Here is a 26268-nt window from a genome sequence, read left to right as displayed (position 1 = left end):
TAGAAAATAGGTTGCCAGGAGTAGGCCATTCGGCCCTTCGGGCCTGCACCGCCATTCAATATGACTCAGGCTGATCATCCAACTCAGTCCAATTCAATGATCTACATGGTTGACCTCTTTGTGCTCATAGCACAAGGTCACCAATTGGCCTGCTCACCAAAGTTCACCTGGTCTTGTGAGTTGACAGCCACCAGTTGAGTTTTGATATGGGTGAGGTGTAGCAAGGCTTCAGTGGTAAGTCGCAGTTTTGTTTTGAGGTCCCACCCAGACTTTGCTGACAGCCCTTAAAAGGAGGCAAAGTGGAAGCAGAGCTTTCTGCTTTTAGTTTTTAAATATCCACAGAAATATTTCCAAAATCATTAAAGTTACAACAAACAATTTAAAAAAAAAGAATAAAGCTAAATTATAATGTAAAGAATTATTATTAAAAGTACTAAAATAATCCACAAGTAATTCACTAAAGGAACAAAGTGCTGGAGTAACTTGGCAAGTCGGGCAGTATCTCTGGAGATATGCATAGGTGATTGTTCAGGTTAAGACCCTTCTCAGTCAGAAGAAAATATTGTCAGTCTGAAGAACGGGCTCGTACCTGAAACATCATCTACCCATGTCCTCCAAGGATGATTCTCCCCAGAGGTATTCTTTTGTGTATTAACCAACATCTGTGGTTCTTTGTTTCCATGAATTCACTAATGGAGCAGGATGTCAGATGCTCTAGGCATCTGAGACCTAGAACAGGTCCATATATTGGTATTGAATATAGGTAGTCCTCTTTGAAACCTTTGGCCATTGCCACCACGATTCAGCCTGATATGTCAGACAGCAACCTTTGTATGGATTCAATGCCTATCTATAATGCGGTGATGGACCACCTAGACCTGCTGCAGTCGCTTGGTGATGGTCCTCCTGTAGTCCTATTGTTCCTGGATTTTACACTCCATAATGACGGAGGATCAGTAATATATTTCCAAATCAAGTTGATGTGTGATGAGTACTGGAAGTTGAAGTTTGAGATATTTCCACACGCCTGCTGGCTTTGTCCACCAAGGTGGTAGAAGACACGAGTTTGCCAGATACAATGGGTGAGTAAATGCTGTGCACTTTGCAAAGGGAACAACTACATCCATTGTGCCCTGTACAATGCCGATGGAAGGAATTGAGAGATATCCATCTAATAAGTTTATTTGACTTGGATGGTTTGACTTGGATGGTGGAATGGTTTTGGGATGTCAGGATATGAGACTGAGTGATATTCCAGATGAGTTTTTGATAGAGCGAAGGAAATAGGCGACGTTTGGGGCCGAAACCCTTCTTCACCGAAACGTTGCCTATTTCCTTCGCTCCATAGATGCTGCTGCACCCACTGAGTTTCTCCAGCATTTTTGTGTACCTTCGATCTTCCAGCATCTGCAGTTCCTTCTTGAACACGAGTTTCTGATAGGTTTAGTTTAGAGATACAGCATGGAGACAGGCCCTTCAGCCCACTGAGTCCATGCTAAACACTAATCACCCATTCAGCACAGTGGCTCAGCGGTATGGTTGCTGCTATACAGCACCAGAGATCCAGGTTCAATCCTCACTACAGGTATTATATATATATGAAGTTTGTATGTTCTCCCTGTGACCACTTTTGCTTTCTCTAGGTGCTGCGATTTCCTCCCACATTCCAAAGAGGTGCAGGTTTGTAGGTTAATTGGCTCCGTAACATTGTCCCTAGTGTGTAGGATAGAACTAGTGTACAGGTGAACACTGGTCCCCATGGACTTCAGTGGGTTGAAGGGCCTGTTTCCACATTGTTTCCCTAAACTAAACTAAACAAACTAGGTCTAGGTTATCCCACTTTATCATCCACTCCCTACACACTGGGGACAATTTACAGAGGCTACTTAACCTACAAACCTGCATGTCTGGCATGTGCGTGGAAACTGGAGCACCCAGAGGAAGTCCATCTGGTCACAGGGAGAACATGCAAGCTCTGCACAGGATCAAAACCGGGCCTCTGACGCTGTGAGGCAGCAGCTCTACCACCTGGGCAACTCTGCTGCCCACTGGTTACGCAAGATTCAGGTTGTGCAAGATTTTCTGTAAGTGCTGCTGGTTGAGAAGGTCAAGAGTAGCTGCAGTAAAAATGGAGAAATACAATGATATCCAAGCACTACATTAAAACTCACCATTGGACAATGGCTCGATTTCAATTGTATATTTATTCCAGCATTATGAAGATGAAAGAGAATGTTACTGACAGGGAATAAAAGAATGAGATCCAGACTGGCGTATAGATGCTCCCCGATTTACAATGCTTCGACTTACGATATTGCAACTTTACGAAGGTGCAAACGCTGGGCAACAGCAGTGAGTCGAAGCTCAATTTCAGTCACGTGATCACATTGCATTAAATGCGTTTTCGACTTATGATATTTTTGATTTACAATGGGTTTATCGGGACGTAACCCCACCGTAGGTCAAGGAGCAGCTGTATTGGTCTTATAGTGATCCTGAAAACAAACAGCTAGAAACAAATCCGTATAAAATGCCCTAAGTTATCTTTATAAAACTCCCTCTGTGCAGAGCCTGTGTTCCCAGACTCAATGTAGACGGAGGATTTAATCAAGTGATGTTATTTCTGATAATTGCTCTGATCGTACTATTCTGGAAACCACTCTTCATCATAGAATACAGAAAAGTACATCACAGGAACAGGCCCTTTGGCCCACATTGGCTGTGCTGAACTTCTACTTCTTCTTGCCTTTGAGGCAGCAGAAGTCCGCAGCAGGGTGATGTCATCCAGTTCGACATCCGCAGGTGCCCGCCCTAAAAAGGGCTCATGCTCCAGGTTGGCGCCAAGCTGTGGCGCTGCTGCTGCTGTTTCTGTTTGTAGTTGTTAGCCTGACTGAGGTCAGTAGATAGTGCTCACCACGGGGAGGTCGATAACATGAGCCCCTAGGATAGAAAGTGCCGGTGTACAGGGTGATCACTGCTCAGTGGGCCGGAGGGCCTGTTTCCACAAACAAGTGCAATCACTGGTCAGTGCAGACCAGGTGGGCCAAAGGTCTTACTTCCATGCTGTATATCTAAACTAAAGTAAACTAAACCTGATCGCAACACCCCCATTGTCTCCATTGCCCTTCTTGCACTTACTTATGCTCCCTTTGGGAGAACAATACATGCATTACTGGCAACCCCCAGCACCAACAATGCATCCTTTCAGACTTCAAAATCAGATTGAGGAAGGATGCTTCGAACAAATAACATTTATAGCATTTTAATGAAAATAAAGTAATAAATGTGCCCAGAAGAATATGTAACCTGATTCTATCGAAGGCAAATTTATTGTCCATTTATCTTTGAGCAATGGGGCCATTCAATCCACTAATTAAGTGTCAACTAGATTATTTAATAGGACTCTCAAATGGAAACTCGTGTATAGGATGTTATAACCCTGATGTTGGCAGACACTGCAGATCTGTGTTCAGAGATGGCTCTGCATTGATGCAGTCTCAATTATGCTAGAGTGTTAAACCAGGGTGAACATATCCAGCCCCATGGGTATTCAGATAAAACTGTGATCCTCTTCTGCCATTAACTGTGTATGCCGTGGCCTAGTTTAACTTTCTGAAATACGTCAATCCGTATTGTCTGAGATAAATTTCACCGCCCAATCTTTGCCCACTTTCCCAATTGATCTAGGCTCATTTTAAATTGTAGACAACATTCTTCAGTCCATCGTATCAATTTTGATATCATCTGCAAACGTACTGATCATCTCACATATATATTTGCTTCCAATTCATTATTAAATGTGATTATATAAGAAAGGAACCAACAGGGGGCTGCGCAGTGGAGCAGCGGTAGAGTTGCTGCCTTACACTGCCACAGACCTGTGTTAAGGGGCTGTCCCACTTGGACGACATAATCCGCACGTTCTGGCAAGTTTGCCCTCGACTCATACTCACAGCATGGTTGACACGAGGTCGTAGGGGGTCTTTGTAACTCTCCTTCATGCACGAGAGTAGTCCCCGTGTACTCGAGGCCTCAGCTAGGTCGCGGTGTATTTTTCACCATGTTGAAAATGCCCGCGAGTAAAAAAAGGTCGCCATGGAAAAATCAATAGCTACACAAAATTGCTGGAGAAACTCAGCGGGTGCAGCAGCATCTATGGAGCGAAGGAAATAGGCGACGTTTCGGGCCGAAACCCTTCTTCAGTCTGAAACGTCGCCTATTTCCTTCGCTCCATAGATGCTGCTGCACCCGCTGAGTTTCTCCAGCAATTTTGTGTACCTTCGATCTTCCAGCATCTGCAGTTCCTTCTTGAACACATGGAAAAATCAATACTTTTTTTACTCGTAAGTTTAGTCGTAGTAGGTCGTAGTTGTTCATACTATGTCAAGGTAATCGTAGGTTAGTCGTAGGTAATCGAGGGTAGTCGAAGGTAGTCAAAGGTAGTCATAGATAGTCTTCATCATAGTCGAAGGGAGGTTGAAGGAGGTCGAAGGAGGTCTTCTTCACTCTCCACTATTTAGTGACCAATTTTCCTGAAGTTAGTCATAGCTAGTTGAAGCTAGTCTTCAACATAGTTAAAGGAGGTCGAAGGAGGTCTTCAACATGACATTTGTTCAAACTCTCCTAAACTCTTCTAAACTCGCCAATTAGGTTGCCCAAGTGGGACAGCCCCTTTAGATCCAGAGTACAGGTGCTACCTGTATGGAGTTTGTACGTTCTCCCTGTGGCGGCGTGGGTTTTCTCTGTGTGCTCTGGTTTCCTTCCACACTCCAAAGACGTACAGGTTTATAGGTTAATTGGCTTCTGTACAATTGTTCATAGTGTGTAGGATAGAACTAGTGTACAGATAGTCACTGGTCAGCACGGACTTGGTGGGCTGATGAGCCTGTTTCCACGGTGTATCTCTAAACTAAACTAAACTATCCCAGTGACATACCATTGGCTACTGTTCTCCAATGTAAAGCATCTCTGGAGAACATGGATAGGTGAAGTTTCGGGTTGGGATCCTGAGTTACTCCAGCACTTTGTTTATTTTTTTGTAAACCACCATCTGCAGTTCCTTGTTTGTATAATTTTGTCCCCAATTTTCTAACTCACTCTGGATCCTATGTAATCACACCTGAACCAGCCTACCATGGACCTTGTCAATGGATCTCGTCCATATAGACAATGTCAATCCTTTTGGGCATCTCTTCAAAATCTCAATCAAGTTTGTGAGACACTATCTCCCACAGAGTCATGCAGATTATTCCCAATCAGTCCTTACCTTTCTAAATGTAAACAAATCCTATGTATTCCTCCCAGTAGCTTTCTCGCCACTGCAAGGCTCACCAGCCTGCAGTTCCCTGGCTTGTTCTTGCAGCCCTTCTTAAATCAAAGCATTTTCCAATCTTCTGGTACCTTACCTATGACTAATGAAGACACAGTAAGGCCCCAGAAACTCATTCACCTGCTTCCCACATTGTTCCAGAATTCTCTCAGTCAGGCCATTGCGCATGTGTCCACCTTTTTGTGCTTCACATCTGCAAGCATCTTCTTATTTGTTTGTTGATATGTTGCTGGATAACTTTATTCTCCTCCATGAACTCACTAGCTTCCATGTTCTTCACCATAGTAATTGCAGATGAGCAGCAGTAATTTCAGATCCTGCCCATTTCAAATGGCTCCACATATAGAATACAAAATTGATCCCTAAGGAAATTTGTTTCCTCCCTAGTTAATGCACTTAATGTTTAGGGATTCTATTTTAACCTTTTCTTCCAAGGATCTGACCATTTTTTCCTCCTAACCTCCTTCTTGAGCATATTCCTACCTCCTTTAGACTTCAATCTTTAGACTCTAGAGATACAGTGTGGAAGAAAGCCCTTCCGCCCACCGTGCCCACGCCAACCAGCGATCACCCCATACACCAGCACTATCCTACACACTAGGAACAATTCACAATTTAAATAAGCCAATTAACTGACAAGCCTGTACATCTTTGGCGTGCGAGGGGAAACCGGAGCTCCCAGAGAAAAGACACACAGTCAAAGGGAGAACATACAAACTCCATGCAAACAGCACCCATAGTCAAGATCAAACTCAGATCTCTGGCACTGTAATGGAGCAACTCTACCAATGAGCCACCTTCTACTCCTTACAGGATTCATTTGATAGCAGCTGCCTACACCTGACATATGTCTCCATTTTCCTGACAAGGGCTTCAAAAGGGTGTCAAAGAAAGGATGTCATTTTAGGAAAGAGAAGTGAAGGAATTTCTTTAGTCAGAGGGTGGTGAACCTGTTGAATTCTTTGCCACAGAATGCTGTGGAGGCAAAGTCAGTGGATATATTTAAAGCAGAGATTAGTATGGGCGTCAGGTTATGGGGAGAAGGCAGGAGAATGGGGTTAGGAGAGATAGATAAATCATGATTGAATGGTGGAGTAGACTTGATGTCAAATGGCTGAATTATACTCCTATCTCATGATCATGATATTATGAATATTCCTTGTCAACAAGGGTTTCTTCATTCTGCAAGCTTGCCCTTCATGCTGGACCTCATGGCTTCCTATCTCTCCTTTAAATGCCTCCCACTTGCCAGATGGCCCTTTAAGTGGTAACAGCCTTTCCCAATCAACCTTTATAAGTTCCTGTTGAGTACCATCAAAATTAGCCTTGCCCAATATAGGTCTTTCATTTGAGGACTGGTCCTATCTTTTTCCATAACCAACATCTATGTTATGATGGTAAAACAAAATAAAGGCTAGATTTTCAAATTTTGGCCATTTTTTTATAGTACAAAAAGAGTACACGTGGTACAAAAAGAGTCAAAAGATTTTAAATAAAATAAATTAATTAAATAAGCTGAACAAGCCTTTAGACAGACACAAAGAGCCTGGTGATTGTTGGAAAGAGCTATTCATGAACATAGATGGACACAAATAGCTGGAGTAACTCCGCGGGACAGACAGCATCACTGGAGAGAACAAATGGGTGACGTTTCGGGTCGAGACCCTTATTCAGACTGACCATTTATACAGGTTAAGCAGTTTATAGAAGGACAATCTGCCATGGACACCAAGAGCAAGAAATGATAAATATGCCTGCACTATTTAATCTACAAAACACCCAACTCATAACTAGAAACTAATTGATATGTGGATTGATTCCATATTTCCATAATCCTTGTATTTGTTTCCAATTTCAGAAAGCACTATTCTCTCTTTTGTTTTAATAGCTATGTAGCACTATAATTTATAAATCAAGCAAAATTTAATACAGGAATTAAATGAAACCAACTTTCCCACCGGATCAGGCAAATAGCCTGATTCTATGATTCATTAAAGGAAATACTGGAAAACACAAATCAAAACAGCTAAAATATTTGAACAGTTTAGTTTATTGTCATGTGTACCGAGCTACAGTGAAAAGCTTTATGCATGCTAACAAGTCAGCGGAAAGACAATACATGATTACAATCGAGCCATTTACGGTGTATAAATACATGATAAGGGAATAATATTTCCTGCAATGTAAAGCCAACAAAGTCCGATCAAGGTTAGTCAGAGAGTCATCAATGAGGTAGATAGTAGTTCAGCACTGCTCACTGGATGGGGTAGGATGATTCAGTCACCTGAGAACAGCTGGGAAGACACTGTCCCTGAATCTGAAGTTGTGCGTTTTATACCTTTTGCCTGATGCGAGAGGGGAGAAGAGGGAGTGGCCAGGGTGCGACTCGTCCTTGATTATGCTGCTGGCCTTGCCAAGGCAGCGTGGGGTATGACTTGAGTCGATGGGAGGGAGGCTGGTTTGTGTGGAAAGAACAAGGAGTGAAATCTTATGGATGCTGGAAAACGCAGTGAGAAAATTGCAAACAGGAACTAGAATAAGAGAATTTTAATGAGGTTGAAAATCTTATCAAGTGAAAGGTTTGAGTGAAAAGAGAGGTGAGAATACTGTGGGGAATTGAAACTGAAGGAGAGAGTGCAGTGAAATTCTGGAGACATTAAATAAGGGCGGCACTGAACAACAGCACAAGACAAGGTCAAAAGAGTACGGTGAATTGAGCTGTGGAATGAAAAGATCATAGATAACAAAGAAATAGAAAGTCAGACAGTCCAATTGGCCTTGGTGCAATGAAGAACAGCAACTGGAAAAATATGAAGATTGAAGCAATGATTTTAACGTGCAAAACCAGAGATGAGATGAGAAACTGTTGAGGTTAATTAGAAAGGAGAAATAAGAAACTGCAGTTGCTGGTTAACAAAAAAAAAGACACAAAGTACTGGAGTAACTCAGTGGATCCGACGACATCTCTGGAGAAAATGGAAAGGTGATGCTTCGGGTCAGGGACCTTCATCAGTGATTGTAGCGGGGGTGGGGGTGTGGGGGGAAAGAGAGCTAGAAGAGAGGAGGAGGTGGGACAAAGCCTTGTAAGTGAAAGGTGGCTACTGGTGAGGGGAGTGATTGGAAAAAGCCAGAGATGAAAAGACAACAAGGTGTGATATGAGGAAAGAAGTGTGAATAGTGAAGCTAAGGAAGAAATGGAAGTGGAAGGAGAGGGGTGGAGGTTTCAGTAACCCGAGGAGAGGTAAAATATTACACGTTTTATTTCAACACTGGGAATGGAATTGCTGCCAGTCACTAAGATATTTATTTTCATAGTTAAATAACTTCTTGTATTTTTCTAAACAAAATCTCACAATTTTTTTACCAAGTCATCTGTGAAATCACACTTTCATTACATAATCACCTCATATAAATTGACTTTTTTTAAACTTAAAATGTACGTATTAATTGTTGCCGGGAGGGAAAAATAAAGAAGACATAAGGAAATTTGTGGTTTTGAGACAGATGAGAAATATTGAGTAATATTCATACATTGGTAATCATGTTCATTTTAAAAGCTATCAAAAACATTTGTAGGTGATTAGGTTTCTTCAGGTGTTTGTATCATGCAGTATGCCAGACAATTCTCATCTCTTGGAAACAGAGCTGATATTAAGTAGAAGGAACTGCAGATGCTGGTTTACACCGAAGATAGACACAAAATGCTGGAGTAACTCAACGGGACAGGCAGCATCTCTGGAGCGAAGGAATGGGTGATGTTTTGGGTCAAGACCCTTCGAAGGGTCTCTCATTCCTTCTATCTAGAGATGCTGCCTGTCCTCCTGAGTTACTCCAGTATTTTGTGTCTATCTTTGCTAATAATAAGTAGTTTAACAAGCAGCGATCTTCATTACTTAAACATAATGTTGAGAATAAGTGAGACCTGAGATGAATGCAAGTGGAATTTAATTTAATCTAATTTAATTTAGAAGACAATGAATTATAGTTGGAAATCCATCAATAATTAATAACATTCTGTTGCACTTGTTCAACCTTTACATAATGTTTTAATGTTTACAGAAATATTCAGGAAATACGTCTCAATGTGACTTAAATTTATTAAGCAACTATTAGCACATGGAGTCCTGTGCGGTAAGCGATGTATTTACATGTGGAGCCTCTTTCATCTAGTCTTTGGGCAACATCTTACAGGTTATTAGAGAAAAGATTGGGCTAATAATTAATCTTGCGTTGCAATAATGCTTAACAGTTTGACTGTTAATATATATATATATATATATATATATATATATATATATCAATATATATAGATTGGAAATTTGAGCTTCAGTTGCAAATAATACTTTCCTGTCCATTTTTTAATTAATGATCAGATAACTATTCAAAGCTTGTCCCCAATTTTTTCATCAATAATCTTGATGGAGAAAGGTTTTCACCATAAATCTTTGCCTTCCAAGCTGTATAAATTGTGAGGCTTTGCTTTTGTAAAATTAAAACAGTGATTAGACTTTTTTAATTTCCCATTGGCGGTAAGGCACTTGGGGGACATCTTGAAATCATAAAAGGCATCATGTTTAGTTTAGTTTTAGTTTGGAGATACTGCGCGCAAAGAGGCCCTTTGGCCCACCGAATCCGCGCCGACCAGCGATATCTGAACACGAGCACTATCCTGCACACTAGATATAGTTTCCAATTTTTACCGAACCCAATTAACCTGTAGGACTTTGGTGGGTGGGAGGAAACCAGAGCACCCAGAGAAAACCCACGCAGTCTCGGAGCGAACGGACTTGTCTCTATACAGACAGTACCCATAGTCAGGATCGAACCTGGGTCTCTGGCGTTGTAAGGCAGCAACTCTGCCATTGTGCCACTCCATGTCTCTGGTTTATAAATTCTCCAGTGCCTTGAAAGGTAAAGTAAACAAGGGGGTGCAGAAAGACACAATATTTTAATGCAATATTTGAATCTTGTTAATTGCAGCTGCACTTGAGGCTCTATCTAAAGATTAGGAAGTAGTCATTTAATACTGGTGCATGTAAGAATTTCTCACAATCAGTGATAAAACTCTGGAATTGATTACCTCAGACGGTTGTGGAGATCAGATCATTGGTAACATTTAAAGAGGGAGTAAATACAGATGAGAAAGATCAGGACATTGAGAGCAATGGGAGATTGGCACAGAAGAGGAAATGAGACCTGGGGCAGATCAGTCATGATCATACTGAATGGTGGGTAGGTAGGCTTCACAAGCTACATGGCTATTCCTGCACCTAGATTCATATGTTATTATGTTGTTGGGGCAGGGTCATTGTGAATGAAGGCTGGGGGGAGGGGGGATTGGAAGTGGGGTTGGAAGGTGCAATGGGAGATGTAGGAAAGAACTGTAGATAAAGTCGAAGGTAGACACAAAATGCTGAAGTAAACTCTGAAACTCAAACCTCGGCCACGAGCAAATAATAATGATACTGATCCGCTGACGTGAATTGCTCCTTGACTCAGACCCTGATTTCCATTAACAGAAACCTCCCATTGCACAAAATACTGGAGTAACTCAGTGGGACAGGCAGCCTCTCTGGAGAGAAGGAATGGGTGATGTTTCGGGTCTTGATGTTTCTCTCCGGAGATGCTGCCTGTCCCACTGAGTTACTCCAGTATTTTGTGCAATGGGAGGTTTCTGTTAATGGAAATCAGGGTCGGAGTCAAGGAGTAATTTACATCAGCGGATTGGTATCATAATTATTTGCTCGTGGCCGAGGTTTGAGTTGCAGAGTTGCACAGCATAGAAACAGGCCCTTTGACCAACCATCATGGCTATCTGTAATATTCCCAATTCCTTACATTAATTCCAAATCCCGCTATGCTTTGTTCATTTAAAACCTGCCCAAATGCACCTTAAATGCTTACAGTTCCTGCTTCCAGAATCTCCTGGCAGCTCATTGTAAATACTAACTTTGCAACGTGTGATAAAAGTTAGTCCTCAAATCCTCTTAAACCCCCTCCTTCTCACCTTAAACCTAATTTTAGACATCCCTAACCTGGGAAAATCCTTGACTGGACTTTACCTTGCTGGCTTTACCTTGCATTAAACATTATTCCCTTATCATGTATCTGTACATTGTAAATGGATTGACTGTAATCATGTATTGACTTTCTGCTGACTGGGTTGGCATGCAGCAAAAAGCTTTTCACTGTACCTCAGTACACGGGACAATAAACTAAACTAAAATGCCTCTTGTTGATTACCCTATCTATGCCTCTCATAATTTTACATACTTTTAGTACACTACAATTTAGTCTTCACTGGAGCAAGCCTACCCAATCTCTCTTCATAACTCATTAATCCAGGCAGCATCCTTGTGATTCTCTTCTGTACCCTCTCTTGTGCTATCACATCTTTCCTGTAGTGTGGCGACCAATACTATGTACAAAACTCCAAGTGCACCCTAACCAACGTTCTACACAATTGTAGCATGACGTCCAAACTCTTGAGCAGGGGGAGATGTGTGTTCAGGGTCCTGATGGAGATCTGGTTTGGGTAGTCAGAAGATTCTAAAGTAGACCTGCTTCAAGGTCTTAATTTAATGGGCACTAATCTGTAGCCTGTTCTGACAGCTGGATTGCATGGACGAGAATGTGTTATGGCAAGTTGTCATTAAGCATCTTTGAACCGGGCCATAAAAGACTACTTCTACAGGATTGGCCAAACCATCTCAAGGCCAATGCTTGCACATGAATCCTGTGCCATTCAATACATTTCTAAGCTTTTTGTACTGAGCCCTTGTAACCCAACGCTGTGAAAGGTAAACCTCTTTGACCAGCAGACTTTGTTTGATGCCACAACAACCTCTGCTGTGCAATCTTGCTGTTCTGTTGAATCATATCATCAATGCATTTGTACATTGTGCTACAGAAACTGGATTTCAGAACAGAATTTGCCCATCAACAACAATGAAATTGAATAACAGCCATATTTTTACAATAAGCGAGTTCTGTATCTCGATAAATGCAAAGAATCATGGGATTTGTCAAAGGTCAGTCAGGATTTTTTTAAAGCGAACGCAGCATTGTATAAACTGAATAAATTGTTAACTATTCTACCAAGGATTTCATCTAGAACTCTGTCAGCTCAATAGCTTCCTTTCTTGTTCTGCTGTTCACACACAACTTACACAGTCCTAGTTCTAGTTCAGTTCATTAATCTTCAATTAGGAGATATTCAAAAATGTAAAGAATTTATTATTTTCATTTAATCCTTAATGTGTTTGCGACTGGAATAAGAAAATATTACTTGTGTTTGATACTTCTTATCTATATTCATAATTTATGTGTAAAAATATATTTAATCTGAGGCAGGCAGCGACTATATCAGTGTGATGTGGGCTGATGCTTTACCAACAGGCGGTGTGAATGTACCGTTAAGGCAAAGATTCATCTCCGAGGAAAACTGAGTACAGGGTTGGCCCTGTGAAGGAGTCGCCAATCCGATATACCACATTTAACTGTGAAATGCCTGCCCTTTAGTATAGGTTAGATTGAGTGGAGGGTGTGTGCTGTTCCAAGTTTGCGGTGGTTGCAGTGTGTTTCTTTGTGCAGGTGCCCGAAGCCCAAAGGTTTTGTGGAGGTTCTGCGTTAGGATCGGGCACACAGCGAGCTAGTGAGAGGGCTGTCAGATCAACCCAGGTTGCCGAGTGGCCGAAAGGCGGTTTTAATGGGTCGTTATTAAACTGTTGCGTTTGTGCAGCGTCGGCAGCTCTCTCTCTCCCAGATCCCTCTCCCCAACTGTCGACAAAGTCTGACTGAGAAAATGCTCCCACTTATATTATGGGTTGGCTCCGCATTTGCCCACTCGCTGGGGCGGACGGTGCCTCCTTCAAAGAGAGCGAGAACAGGCCCCTTCAGCTGAGCAGCTGCAGCCCACTCCTCAGTGACGCCTCTAGTTTGGCTGTGGTTCAAATGGCTGCAAATTCTCATAATTATCACCGCCCTGTCACCCGGAGCCGGCTCCCAACTGTGAGCCCTGACAGACTGGAACAAACCCCACAGGTTATTTCCAACCTACCCCCACACAGCACATTCTCCTTGTTTCCCTCAATCCAGGAAGATTGTTTAGATAGGAATGTAAGGACAGTCTTAAATTGGTTGACCACACAACTTATAATTTGTGTAAATCAATATTGAATTTGAATGGCTGTGACTCAGGCTAATGCCAGGGATTTGATAATTGACAGGTTTTGTTCCAGGCATTCTTGCATTTTCAAGGCTGGTGCTGTATTGAGTCAATAATTTAAATAGATACAATTGTGGATTTGTGCAGCCTGCAGTACTCTGTGGCCTACTGCTGACATATTTGACCATTTGAACATTTAGTTATAAATCTCATTGAAATGAATATGCAGGTCCGTACATACACAGGTGCTCAGCTGGCACATACGTTTGTTTCCCGAATGACCCACGACCTGCGCATGCGCAGTTGAATATAGGAACAGGGAGGTTCTACTGCAGTTGTACAGGGTCTTGGTGAGACCACGCCTGGATTATTGCGTACAGTTTTGGTCTCCTAATCTGAGGAAAAACATTCTTGCCATGGAGGGAGTACAGAGAAGGTTCACCAGACTGATTCCTGGGATGTCAGGACTTTCATATGAAGAAAGACTGTATAAACTCGGTTTGTACTCGCTGGAATTTAGAAGATTGAGGGGGGATCTTATAGAAACTTACAAAATTCTTAAGGGGTTGGACAGGCTAGCTGCAGGAAGATTTTTCCAAGGGGTTGGACAGGCTAGATGCAGGAAGATTGTTCCCGATGTTGGGGAAGTCCAGAACAAGGGGTCACAGTTTAAGGATAAGGGGGAAATCGTTTAGGACCGAGATGAGGAAAACATTTTTCACACAGAGAGTGGTGAATCTCTGGAATTCTCTGCCACAGAAGGTAGTTGAGCCCAGTTCATTGGCTATATTTAAGAGGGAGTTAGATGTGGCCCTTGTGGCTAAAGGGATCAGGGGGTATGGAGAGAAGGCAGGTACAGGATACTGAGTTGGATGATCAGCCATGATCATATTGAATGTCGGTGCAGGCTCGAAGGGCCGAATGGCCTCTACTCCTGCACCTATTTTCTATGTTTCTATGTAATACCGAACTCGCTTTTTATTCATCCATTGTCAAAATGAAATTGCTATTCGTTTTTTGGTTTTAATTTGTAGAATACTCGGGAGAGATGGTGCATCACATTGACAGAGACCTGGTTTCGATCCTGACCTCGGGTGCTGTCTGTGTGGAGTTTGCACATTCTCCCAATGACTGTATGGATTTCCTCCAGGTGCTCTGGTTTCCTCCCATATCCCAAAGACGTGCAGGTTTGTAGGTTAATTGGCCTCTATAAAATTGTTGCCTAATGTGTCACGACTGAGATAACATAGATCTAGTGGGAACGAATGATTGAAAGTCAACGTTGACTTTGTGGGCCAAAAGGCTACTTCTATGCTGAATGTCTAAACTAAACTACATTTTTGAAATATAGGCCATGATACCTGAACAATAGGTACCAGTCTGTCTCTGCCATGCTAAACTGCAATCATCATTTCCCCATTACACAACTCAGGACTGAACCATCAGGCAAATGTACCTCTCAATCCATTTGGTGCTGAAATAAATAATTGAACATATCCTGGACGAGGAACCAGTTAACTTGCCAATAAGTAGGCACTTACATAAATTACAGGTTGTCAAACATGTAATATATTAATTGCAATTAATGCCAGATTTAACAAAATTGCTGCAGCTCTCACCGCGTGATTAAACAATAATAGAATACCAATACTTTTGATGGTTTGATGATGTGGGAAGCTTTAAGGGCCTGTCCCATTAGGCGATTTTTTTTCGGCGACTGCCAGCGTCATATCAGTGTTGACAAAAGATTTTGAACATTTCAAAATCCAGTGGCGACAAATAAAATGTTGATAACTTGAAAAAAACATTGCGCGTCATACGTCATCGTGCCGCATCGCCGCCGCATCACGCCGCAAATTGTTCGCTGATCTGATACGTCAGTCAATGATGCCGGCAGTTGCCGAAAAAAATCGCCAAGTGGGACAGGCCCTTTACTGACATGCATGGACTTTGCCCAAGCATTCAACCCAGCTGCAGACCAGTTAGAGGGCATAGCTTTAAGGCGAGAGGGCAAAGGTTTAAAGGAGATCTGTAGAGCAAGTGTTTTTTTTACGGAGAGAGCGGTGGGTGGTTTGTATGCACTGCCTTTATTCTCTCCAAAAGTCTCTTAAATGCCATGATCGTATCTGCATCAATGCCACCTCTGGTTGGGGTGGTGATTGAAGTAGATATGACAGTGGCATTTCATAGGTTTTTGGATAGGTACATGGATATCCTAGAGATTGGAGGGACATGGGACACGTGCTGGCAGAGGAGGTTAGTTTATTTTGGCATCACATTTGAACATAGGACAGAAAGCCAGAACAGGCCCTTCAGACCAGAATGTCTGTGCCCAAAATGATGCCAAGACCAATTCTTATCTGCCTGTACATAATCCATATTCCTCTTTTCCCTACATATCCATATGCCTAACCAAACGTCTCTTAAATGCCACTATTATATCTACCTCAGCCACCACCCTCGGCAGCACGTTCCAGGTACTTACGACCTTCTGCTTAAACAAAAATTGCCCCGCACATCTCCTTTAAACGTTATCTCTCTCACCTTAAAGCTATGCCCTTTAGTTTTGATTTTTCCATCCTAGGAAAAAGGTCCTCACTGTCTACCCTATCTATGCCACTTATAATTGTATATACTTCTAGCAGGTCTCCCCTCAACGTCTGGAGTTCCAGAGAAAATGATCCAAGTTGGTCCAATCTTTCCCTTTAGCTAATACCTTCTAATCCAGGCATCATTCTGGTAAACTTCTTTGCAAAATCTCCTCATCCTTTGTGTAATGAGGCAACCAGAAATGTCCTCAATAATCCAAATATGGCCTAACCAAAGTCCTATAATCCTGCATCATACTTCCTGACTCTTGTACTCAATGCTCCAACCCATGAAAGCAGGCATACCATGTGCCTTTTTTACCACTCTATATACTTGTGTTGGCACTTTCAAGGAGTTATGGACTTGGACCCCAAGATCCCTCTCTACCTCCCTTTGTGGAATTAATTGCGGCAGATGGCTGTGGAATTTTGTCATTTTGTATTTTAAAGTCACAGATTGACAGATTCTTCATTAGTACAGGTATCAGGGGTTATGGAGAGAAGGCAGGAGAATGGGTTTGAGAGAGAAAGATAGATCAGCCATGATTGAATGGTGGAGTAGACTTGATGGACCGAATGGCCTAATTCTACTCCTAGAATTTATGAACCAATGTACATGAATGTTGTTTAGGGTCATGCTATTAACTCCATATTTTCCCCTTACTTATGATCTCCTGAATTCCAACACCTGACACTTGCTTAGATTAAACTCTATCTGCCATTTCTCCACCCATTTCTGCCGCTGACCCATATCCTGTTGTATACTTTGACAACCTTCCCCTTAGTCCACAACCCCAGCATTCTTGGTGTTGTCGGCAAGCTTACTAAGCAACTTATCTACGTTTACATCCAAGTCATCAATATCTATCGCAAACAACAGAGGTCCCAGCACAGATCCCTGCCAAACTCCACTGGTCACAGACCTGTTCTGAATATTGTCCTTCCACCACGACTCTCTGCCATCTGTCAGTTAGCCAGTCCTGCATCTATACAACCAAGGCATGGTTAATACGAAGATAGACACAAAATGCTGGAGTAACTCAGGACAGGCAGCATCTCTGGAGCGAAGGAATGGGTGATGTTTCAATGCGAGACCGTTTTTCAGACTGACCCGAAACGTCACCTATTCCTTCTCTCCAGAGAAGCTGCCTGACCCGCTGAGTTACTCAAGCATTTTGTGTCTATCTTCGGTTTAAACCAGCAACTGTAGTTCCTTCCTACACAAGTCATAGTTAATTCTGTGAAACCAAATCTTCTGGACGTGAGGCTCACCGGCTTATAATTGCACGGATTTTCTGGGCCGAGGGGCCTAATCCTGTGCTGCACTGTTCTACAAATAGAAGATAGACACAATATGCTAGAGTAACTCAGCAGGACAGGCAGCATCTCTGGAGAATAAATTACATTTTGGCTCGAGACCCTTCTTCAGACTGAGAGCCGGGGAGAGGGAAACTAGAGGTATGGAAAGGTGCAAAGAACAAATGAATGAAAGGTTTGAAAAAACAAATCAAAGCCTGCACCGAAGATCAGGGAAAGGTGGAGCCCACAATGGTCCATTGTTGGCTGTGGAAAGGTTGATAATGAGCGGATACAAACAGTGAAACCAAGCGAGATGACAGTGAAACTAGTAGGACGACTCGGGTGGAAGAGAGATGGAGAGAGAGGGAATGTGAGGGTTACTTGAAATTAGAGAAATCAAATGAATACTGCTGAGTTGTAAGTTGCCCCAGTAAAATATGAGGTGCTGTTCCTCCAATTTGTTATTACGTGTCATAAGGTCATAAGTGATAGGAACATAATTAGGCCATTCGGCCCATCAAGTCTGCTTTGCCATTCAAACATCGCTGATCATGGCTGAGGTACAGTGAAAAGCTTTTGTAGCGTGCTACCCAGTCGGCAGAAAGACAGTATGTGAGTACAGTCGAGCCATTTGCAGTATATAGATGTGTTTAAGAAGGAACTGCAGATGCTGGAAAGTCGAAGGTACACAAAAATGCTGGAGAAACTCAGCGGGTGCAGCAGCATCTATGGAGCGAAGGAGATAGGCAACGTTTCGGGCAATTTTGTGTAGCTGCAGTAGATAGATGCATGATTAGGGAATAACGTTTAGTGCAAGGTGAAGCCAGCAAAGTCCGATCAAGGAAAGTCCGAGTGGATTTAAAAAAATAAATGATTTTTATTCTCAGATGCTACTGTCACAGTTTAAATTTGTAGGGAGGGTGTGGATGATCAGAGCAGGAGGCAGATGCTGACAGGGTCTACCTGCTACCATGGTCACCACTTTTTTCCATTTCATTTCCCTTCTGCTTATTCCCTGCCAATGAAAGCCGAACTCATTGGGCAGCCATTGTCACTGATGCCGAAGATCTGAAATAAAGACAGAAAATGTTGCAGATACCAGCAGGTGAGGCAGCATCTGTGGAAAAGAAACAAAAGTTAATGTTGTGGTTTGCAGAACAAAGGAACACAAAGTGCTGGAGTAACTCAGTGGTCAGGCTGAATCTCTGGATAGGTGACTTTTCGGGTCGGGACCCTTCTTCAGACTGATTGTGGGGATGTGCGGGGGGTGGGGGAGGGGAAGAAAACTGGGAGAGAGGAGATGCAGAACACACTGTGGCACATAGTAGGTAGACACAGGCAAGAGGGGTATATTACCTGCAATGCTTAGTCCTGCCTCTCCTCTCTTCCAGCTTTCGTTCACCACACCCACCCTCCAAAATCAGACTGAATTGGGTCCCAACCCAAAACTTCACCTATCCATGTTCTCCCGAGATTTCTATGTAATCCAGGGATTTACTGCACCGTGTCATACAGCGTGGAAACAGGCCATTCTGCCCAACTTGCCCACGCCGACCAACATGCCTCTAAACTAATCCCACACGCCTGCTTTTGGCCGTCTAAACCTACCTATCCAAGTACCTGTCTAAATGCCTCATTGATTAAGTGCCTGCCTCAACTACCTCCTCTGGCACTTTGTTCCATACACCCACCACCCTTTGTGTAAAAAAAGTCATCCCTCAGGTCCTCCTCACCTTAACCCTATGTCTACTGATTCACGATTCCCTTACACTGGGCAAAAGACTACCTTTACCCGATCTATTCCTCTCATGATTTGGGACACCTCTGTAAGATCACCCCTCATAATCCTACTCTCCAGGGAATATAGTCCTAGCTCTCTCAACCTCCCCCTAGAGCTCAGTCCCACGAGTCCTGTGTACTGTTGAAACTTCTGTAGATACTGTCCACAGGAAAATTAGATGAACATGCAGAAAAATGAAATAAACAACAAAACAAAATATAAACATCTCAATTCTGGGCCTCTGCTAATCATCAGACAAAAGTAGCTCAGGACATGAGAACAAAGAGTCAATGAATAAATAAGGCAGCACAGTGGTGCAGCAGGTAAAGCTGCTGCCTCACAGAACCAGAGATTTGGGTTCGACCCTAACGTCGGTTGCTGTCTGTGTGGAGTTTGCACGCTCTCCCTGTGACCACAGGGGTTTCCTCTAGTTGCTCCAGACATATCCCACATCCCAAAGAAGGTGTGGGTTTGTAGGTTAATTGGCCTCTGTAAAAGAAATTGCCCTTAATGTGTAGGGAGAGGATGAGAAAGTGGGCTAACTAGTGTGACGGTGATTGATGGTCGGTGTTGATTGGGCCGGTCACAGGGCCTGTTTCCATGCTCTATCTCGAAACCCTAAACTAAACTAATAGGAATTGATGAGGACACTTGATGAGGTCACTTGTTGGGGTCACAAGGGGCCCATTGATGAGGTCAGGGGATAGTTGATGTGACAGTTACGTCCCTGCTCCAGCCCACAGACACCTGGACGAACTTCAGTGAAGATGTGGAATGAAAATGTATTGCTTTTCATTCTGGGCATGCTGTTTCTAATAGGCGGCTTGTTCAACTTCCTAAACCAGGACGACTGGGCTAACTGCTCGGGCAAAGCCCCCTGCTCCCTGGCCTTCCTGTCGAACAATCCGCTCAGCCTGCGTTGCCCGAGTGCCACAGAAGTACCAGCAGGCTCCGTGTACTGGCAGTACCAGGACCTCAGCCAGCCTCAAGCCCAACCCAGCACCTTCATCAGATCCGGGAACTTGACGGTGTACCAAGGGCCGATGGGCGATCTGGGAAGCCGAGCCAATCTACATCGAGGTTCCTTGATCATGGACACGGCGAAGACCTCAGACACGGGCCTGTACCTGTGTAAGTCGGCTAATTCCACCCTAGCCGCCTACCAGGTGGATGTGCAGGACTCGTCTCTGGTTTACGTGTCCCACCAAGGGCTGGGGGAGAGCATTCTGACAAACCAGACCCTGAGGGTAAACTTAGGCTCGTCCCAGCACATGGTCAAGCTCTACACCCGCTGGGGACCATGGCAGGAATGTAACCGGTGTAACATAATAGGGGAGCAGAAGGTGATGGGCTTCTGCTACGCCAAACTTAGCGACATCGACAGGGACGAGGACGAGGACGAGGACGAGGCACTGGAGGTGAATGGCGTCACCTTGCCCTGCGGCCTAATGGAGCTGTTCATTGGGCAGTCCTTGCCCCAGCGCGGCGCCGAGCTCCACTACCAATGGTGCCGCCAGCCGTGCAAGAAGGAGCAACAATCATTGGAGATCGCAACCAATCTTCTGTTGTTGGAGATTGGCGAATGGTGGCGGTGGTGGTGTGGTCGGGAGCCTGTGTTCGACTGGATGGAGCCTCGAACAACTCTTCTGCAGTCGATGTACCACGGCATCCGTGACAATGCCCGGATGACATGCCCGGGGGCGTCGGTGTACACATCCGTTCTATGGCAGCGCGACTCCACCTTTATCACCCAAGGTGGCAGCAGTGACGGGAGACACCGGCTGGTCGACGCCATGGGCGGCATGTATGAAATCAAAAGTGTGATGCCCTCCGACCGCGGCATCTACCGCTGCTGGGTGCATGGGCGTAGGGTTGCCTCCTTCCACCTCGAGACGCCCGAGAAGCCAGTAGTACACCGCCCCGTCAACCGGCGACTGCTCAGAGGTGTAACAACCATCGTCGGCACGATCGCCATGGTCTTTATAATCAGCGCCGTGGTTGAAATATTACACACCTAGATCTTCGACTTCAACTGCCTCCTCAAGACGACATAAAGACCACGAGACATAGGGGCAGAATTAGGCCCATTTCCGCCATTCTATCGCGGCTGATTCATTTTTCCTTCTCAACCAAATTCTTCTGCCCTCTCCCCGGAATCTTTTATCACTAATAATTACATATCCATATCCCAAGGACTTGGCCTCTCATGCCCCAGGCCATGGATGACACAGCTGGGCTGCAGCAGCAGGGGCAAATGTGCAACTGGGCTGCGTTGGCTCCAGTGGAGCTGCAGTGTGAATAACATTGGTGCACGTGGGCTGCTTTAGGGAAAACAAACTGCTGCGTGATAGAGTGCCGACTGCATTGCTGCTGTGCCAGTGACCATGCTGCATTGGAGCACATTGGGAGCAATGCCACCACTTCCAGCGAGACTGGGACATGTATTGGAAGAATGGCACCCTAGGGAACTGAAAGAACTGCAGTGGCTGGTAAGATCGAAGGTAGACACAAAATGCAGCATCTTTGGAGAGGGGTCGAGACCCTTCTGATGTCAGGGGAGCGGATAGGTCATAAGGTCATAAGTACGCGGAGCAGAATTAGGCCATTCGGCCCATCAAGTCTACTCCACCATTCAATCATGGCTGATCTATCTCTCCCTCCTAACCTCATTCTCCTGCCTTCTCCCCATAACCCCTGATACCCACACTAATCAAGAATCGATCTATCTCTGCCTTAAAAATATCCACTGACTTGGTCTCCACAACCCTCTGTGGCAGAAAATTCCACAGATTCACCACCCTCTGGCTAAAGAAATTTCTCCTCATCTCCTTCCTAAAAGAACGTCCTTTAATTCTGAGGCTGTGGGTAGGATAAAGAAGAGAGTGGAACTAGTGGCAGAACTGAGAATGTGTGTGGGGTGAGGGGTGAAATGAAGTGAGAGAGCAAGGGCTATCTGAAGTTAGAGAAGTCAATGTTCATACTGCTGGGGGTGTAAACTACACAAGTGAAATACGGTGCATTCAGAAAATATTCAGACCCCTTCACCTTTTCCACATTTTGTTACGTTACAGCCCTAGTCATTTTTTTTAATCATCATTCTACACAGGTATTTAGAAATTTTTGCAAAGTAATTAAAAAGAAATAACTGAAATATCACATTTACATAAGTATTCAGACCTTTCAGATTGTCAGATTGAATGGGGAGCGTCGATGCACAGCTATTTTCAGGTCCCTCCAGAGATGTTCGATCGGGTTCAAGTACGGGTTCTGGCTGGGCCACTCAAGGACATTCACAGACTTGTCATGGCCACTCCTACGTTGTCTTGGCTATGTGCTGTTGGAAGGTGAACCTCCGCTCAAGTCTGAGGTCCAGAATGCTCTGGAGCAGGGTTTCATCAAGGATCTCGCTGTACTTTGCTCTGTTCCACTTTCCCTGGATCCTGATTAGTCTCCTGCCACTGAAAAACATCCCCACAGCATGATGCTGCCACCACCATGCTTCACTGTGGTTATGGTATTGGCCAGGTGATGAGCGGTGCCTGGTTTCATCCAGACGTGATGCTTGGCATTCAGGCCAATGTGTTCAATCTTGGTTTCATCAGACCAGAGAATCTTGTTTCTCATGCCTTTGGCAAACTCCAAGTGGGCTGTCATGTGCCTTTTACTGAGGAGTGGCTTCCGTCTGGCCACTCTACCATAAAGGCCTGATTGGTGGAGGGCTGCAGATATAGTTGTCCTTCTGGAAGGTTCTATCATTGCCACAGAGGAACTCTGGCGCTCTGTCAGAGCTCCATCAGGTTCTTGGTCACCTCCCAGACCAAGGCCCTTCTCCCCCGATTGCTCGGTTTGTCCGGGCGGCCAGCTCTATGAGGAGTCCTGGTGATTCCAAAGTTCTTACATTTAAGAATGACGGAGGCCACTGTGCTCTTCTGAACCTGCAATGCTGCAGAAATTGTTTTATACTCTTTCCCAGATCTGTGTCTCGACACAATCCTGTCTCGGAGATCTACAGACAATTTCTTTGTCTTCATGGCTTGGTTTTTGCTCTGACATGCACTGTCAACTGGGGGACCTTATACAGACAGATGTGTGCCTTTCCAAACCATGTCCAATCAATTTAATTTACCACTGGTGGACTCCAATCAAGTTGTAGAAACATCTCAAGGATAATCAATAGAAACAGGATGATCCCAAGCAATTTTGAGTGCCATAGCAAAGGGTAAATGTAAATACATGTAAATTTGATATTTGTGATTTGTGTAAATGTGATATTTCAGTTATTTATTTTTAATTACTTTGCAAAAATTTCTAACCAGCTTTTTCTGAATGCACTTTATGAGGTGCTGTTCCTCAATTTAGTGCTGGGCCTCTCTCTGACAATGGAGAAGGCCCAGGACAGAAAGGTCAGATTCGGAATGGGAGGAGGAGTTGAAGTGCTGGGTTACCGTGAGATCAGCTTGGTTGAGACAGACTGAGCCGAGATGTTCAGCGAATGATTGCCGAGTCTGTGCTTGGTCTCGCCAATGTAGAGAAGTTGACACCTAGAACAGCGGATGCAGTAGATGAGGTTGGAGGTGGTGCAAGTGAACCTCTGCCTCACCTGGAAAGACTGTTTGGGTCATTTGGATGGAGTCGAGGGGGAAAGGTAAAGGGACAGGTCTTGCATCTCCTGCAGTTGCAGAGGAAAGTGCCTATGCCCCTGTCCCACTTAAGAAACCTGAACGGAAACCTCTGGAGACTTTGCGCCCCACCCAAGGTTTCCGTGCAGTTACCGGAGGTTCCCGGAGGTTTTTGTCAGTCTCCCTAATGGTTGAAAGTGGTTTCCGCTTCTTCTATGTTCCGGCGATTATTTCAAAAAATTCAAAATCGGCCGCAACTAAAAATAGGTTGCCGTTTTAAAAATCGGTAATTTTTTAGTCGAAGCCGGTTGCGATGCGAGTTGAAGGTGGTTCCCGGAGGTTGCAGGTAGCCTTCCACTACCTGCAACCTGTTACCGATTTTTAAACGGCAACCTATTATTAATCGCGGCCGGTTTTGAATTTTTTGAAATAATCGGCGGAACATCGAATGAGCTTCCAGTGGAAGTGGTGGAGGCAGGTTCGTTGGTATCATTTAAAAATAAATTGGATAGGCATATGGATGAGAAGGGAATGGAGGGTTATGGTATGAGTGCAGGCAGGTGGGTCTAAGGGGAAAAAAGTTGTTCGGCACGGACTTGTAGGGCCGAGATGGCCTGTTTCCATGCTGTAATTGTTATATGGTTATATGTTATATGGTTAACATAGAAGAACCAGAAAAGCAACTTCGACCATTAGGGAGACTGACAAAAACCTCCGGGAACCGCACGGAAACCTTGGGTGGGGCGCAAAGTCTCCAGAGATTTCCGTTCAGGTTTCCTAAGTGGAAAGCAGAAAGGGGTGGTGATGGGAAGATACGGCCAGCAGTGGGATCCCTTTGGAGGTGGCAAAAATGTTGGAGGCTGTGGGCGGAGGAGCTTTATCGTTCAAGTTCGTGACCCAACTCACGGATCTACCTTAATTTTTAATATGTTGTGTATAAATATTATATAAATCATACCTGAAACTCGTCAAGACCAAAACATGCATATTTTTTTAAAATATGAGAAAAACCTTCATTTTTTCCGAGTAGTAATTGTCCAATCAATGCACATTTGACTTTGAGTTCGGATGCAAATTGACCAATCCCGCGCTTTGTTTTATGGTCGCTAGGCAGCGAGGACCCTGGGATCATGGCTGCCTCCTAATTACATCAAAACAATAACAAGGTTTCCAAGGAATATAGGTATTGCTAACTTTGCTGATAATTTTGTTTTTCAATTGATTTGTCTATAAAGTTACTATGTGGGACCCGTTGGATCCCAGCTTCACACGGCAAGGCTGGTCCCCCAACGCAATATTCCACCTCTCCACCAATTCCAATATTGCTGGCCAGTGGGGGGGGGGGGGGGGTTGCTGGAGCGCTAGCATGGTGTTGCGGGCCGAAGGGACTGGTTTCAAAAGGGCTAGTAGGGACATTGTGGGCCAAATGGATTCCTGGGCTGGCAGCTGTCACTTCGACCACACACACACACACACACACACACACACACACACACACACACACACACACACACACACACACACACACACACACACACACACACACACACACACACACACACACACACACTCTCACACACAAAAACGCACACACACACACACACACACACAGACACACTCTCACACACAAAAACACACACTCACACCAAAACACACACACAAAAACACACACACACACACACACACAGGCAGACAGACAGACAGACAGACAGACAGGCACACACACACACACACACACACACACACACACACACACACACACACACACACACACACACACACACACACACACACACACACACACACACACACACACAGTATAAGAATATATGGTTTAAAGGGACTGCAGCATGGAATTAGGCTCCCCATGCTGTAATATGGGCATTGGACACTAGATGACACTTAATTTTTTGATTTCATTTTCGAATTAATTTAATTAAATAATGTGCAACTTTTGGCACTGACGAGTTATGACTTTTTTCTCAATGATATTTTATCTAAATCTGTGCAAAATTTAATGTATTTCCGAGACATGGGTCACGAAAGTTAAATTCTAGACACATTTTCGATGCTCGGCCCACCGCATCTATATGCTGAATGCGACGGCTGATGGGGTGGAAGGTGAGTATAAGGGGGACTCGGGACGTTAAGAGAGGGGGGGAGGGGGAACCACCTCCAAAGCGATCCCACTAGTTCATATTTTCCCATCTCCACCGCTTTCTGCTTTCCACAGCGACCATATCCTCCGTAATTACCTGCTCAATTCGTCCTTTCCCACACAAAACACCCTCTCCCCAGGCGCTTTCCCCTGCAATTGCAGGAGATGCAACACCTGTCCCTTTACCTTCCCCCCTCGAATCCATTCTAGGACTCAAACAGCCTTTCCAGGTGACGCAGACATTCACTTGCACCTCCTCCAACCTCATCACTGCATCCGCTGTTCCAGGTGCCAACTTCTCTACATTGTCGCTACCTAACGCAGGCTC

At 44.2% G+C, this 26268-nt stretch overlaps 1 protein-coding gene across 1 annotated transcript; it reads left to right on the top strand.

Moving 5' to 3' along the window:
• The first annotated feature begins 19930 nt into the window (after nucleotides 1–19930).
• On the top strand, nucleotides 19931–21181 carry LOC116966238 (protein FAM187B-like). The gene has a single exon (XM_033012384.1). The coding sequence runs from the start codon at nucleotides 19931–19933 to the stop codon at nucleotides 21179–21181; it is 1251 nt and encodes a 416-aa protein (XP_032868275.1).
• The last annotated feature ends 5087 nt before the right edge of the window (nucleotides 21182–26268 follow it).

This window comes from Amblyraja radiata, chromosome 36, assembly GCF_010909765.2.
Source record: "Amblyraja radiata isolate CabotCenter1 chromosome 36, sAmbRad1.1.pri, whole genome shotgun sequence".
Lineage (NCBI taxonomy): Eukaryota > Metazoa > Chordata > Chondrichthyes > Rajiformes > Rajidae > Amblyraja > Amblyraja radiata.
Note: the sequence above shows the minus strand (reverse complement) of the source record. Positions and strands in the feature narration are given on the sequence as shown.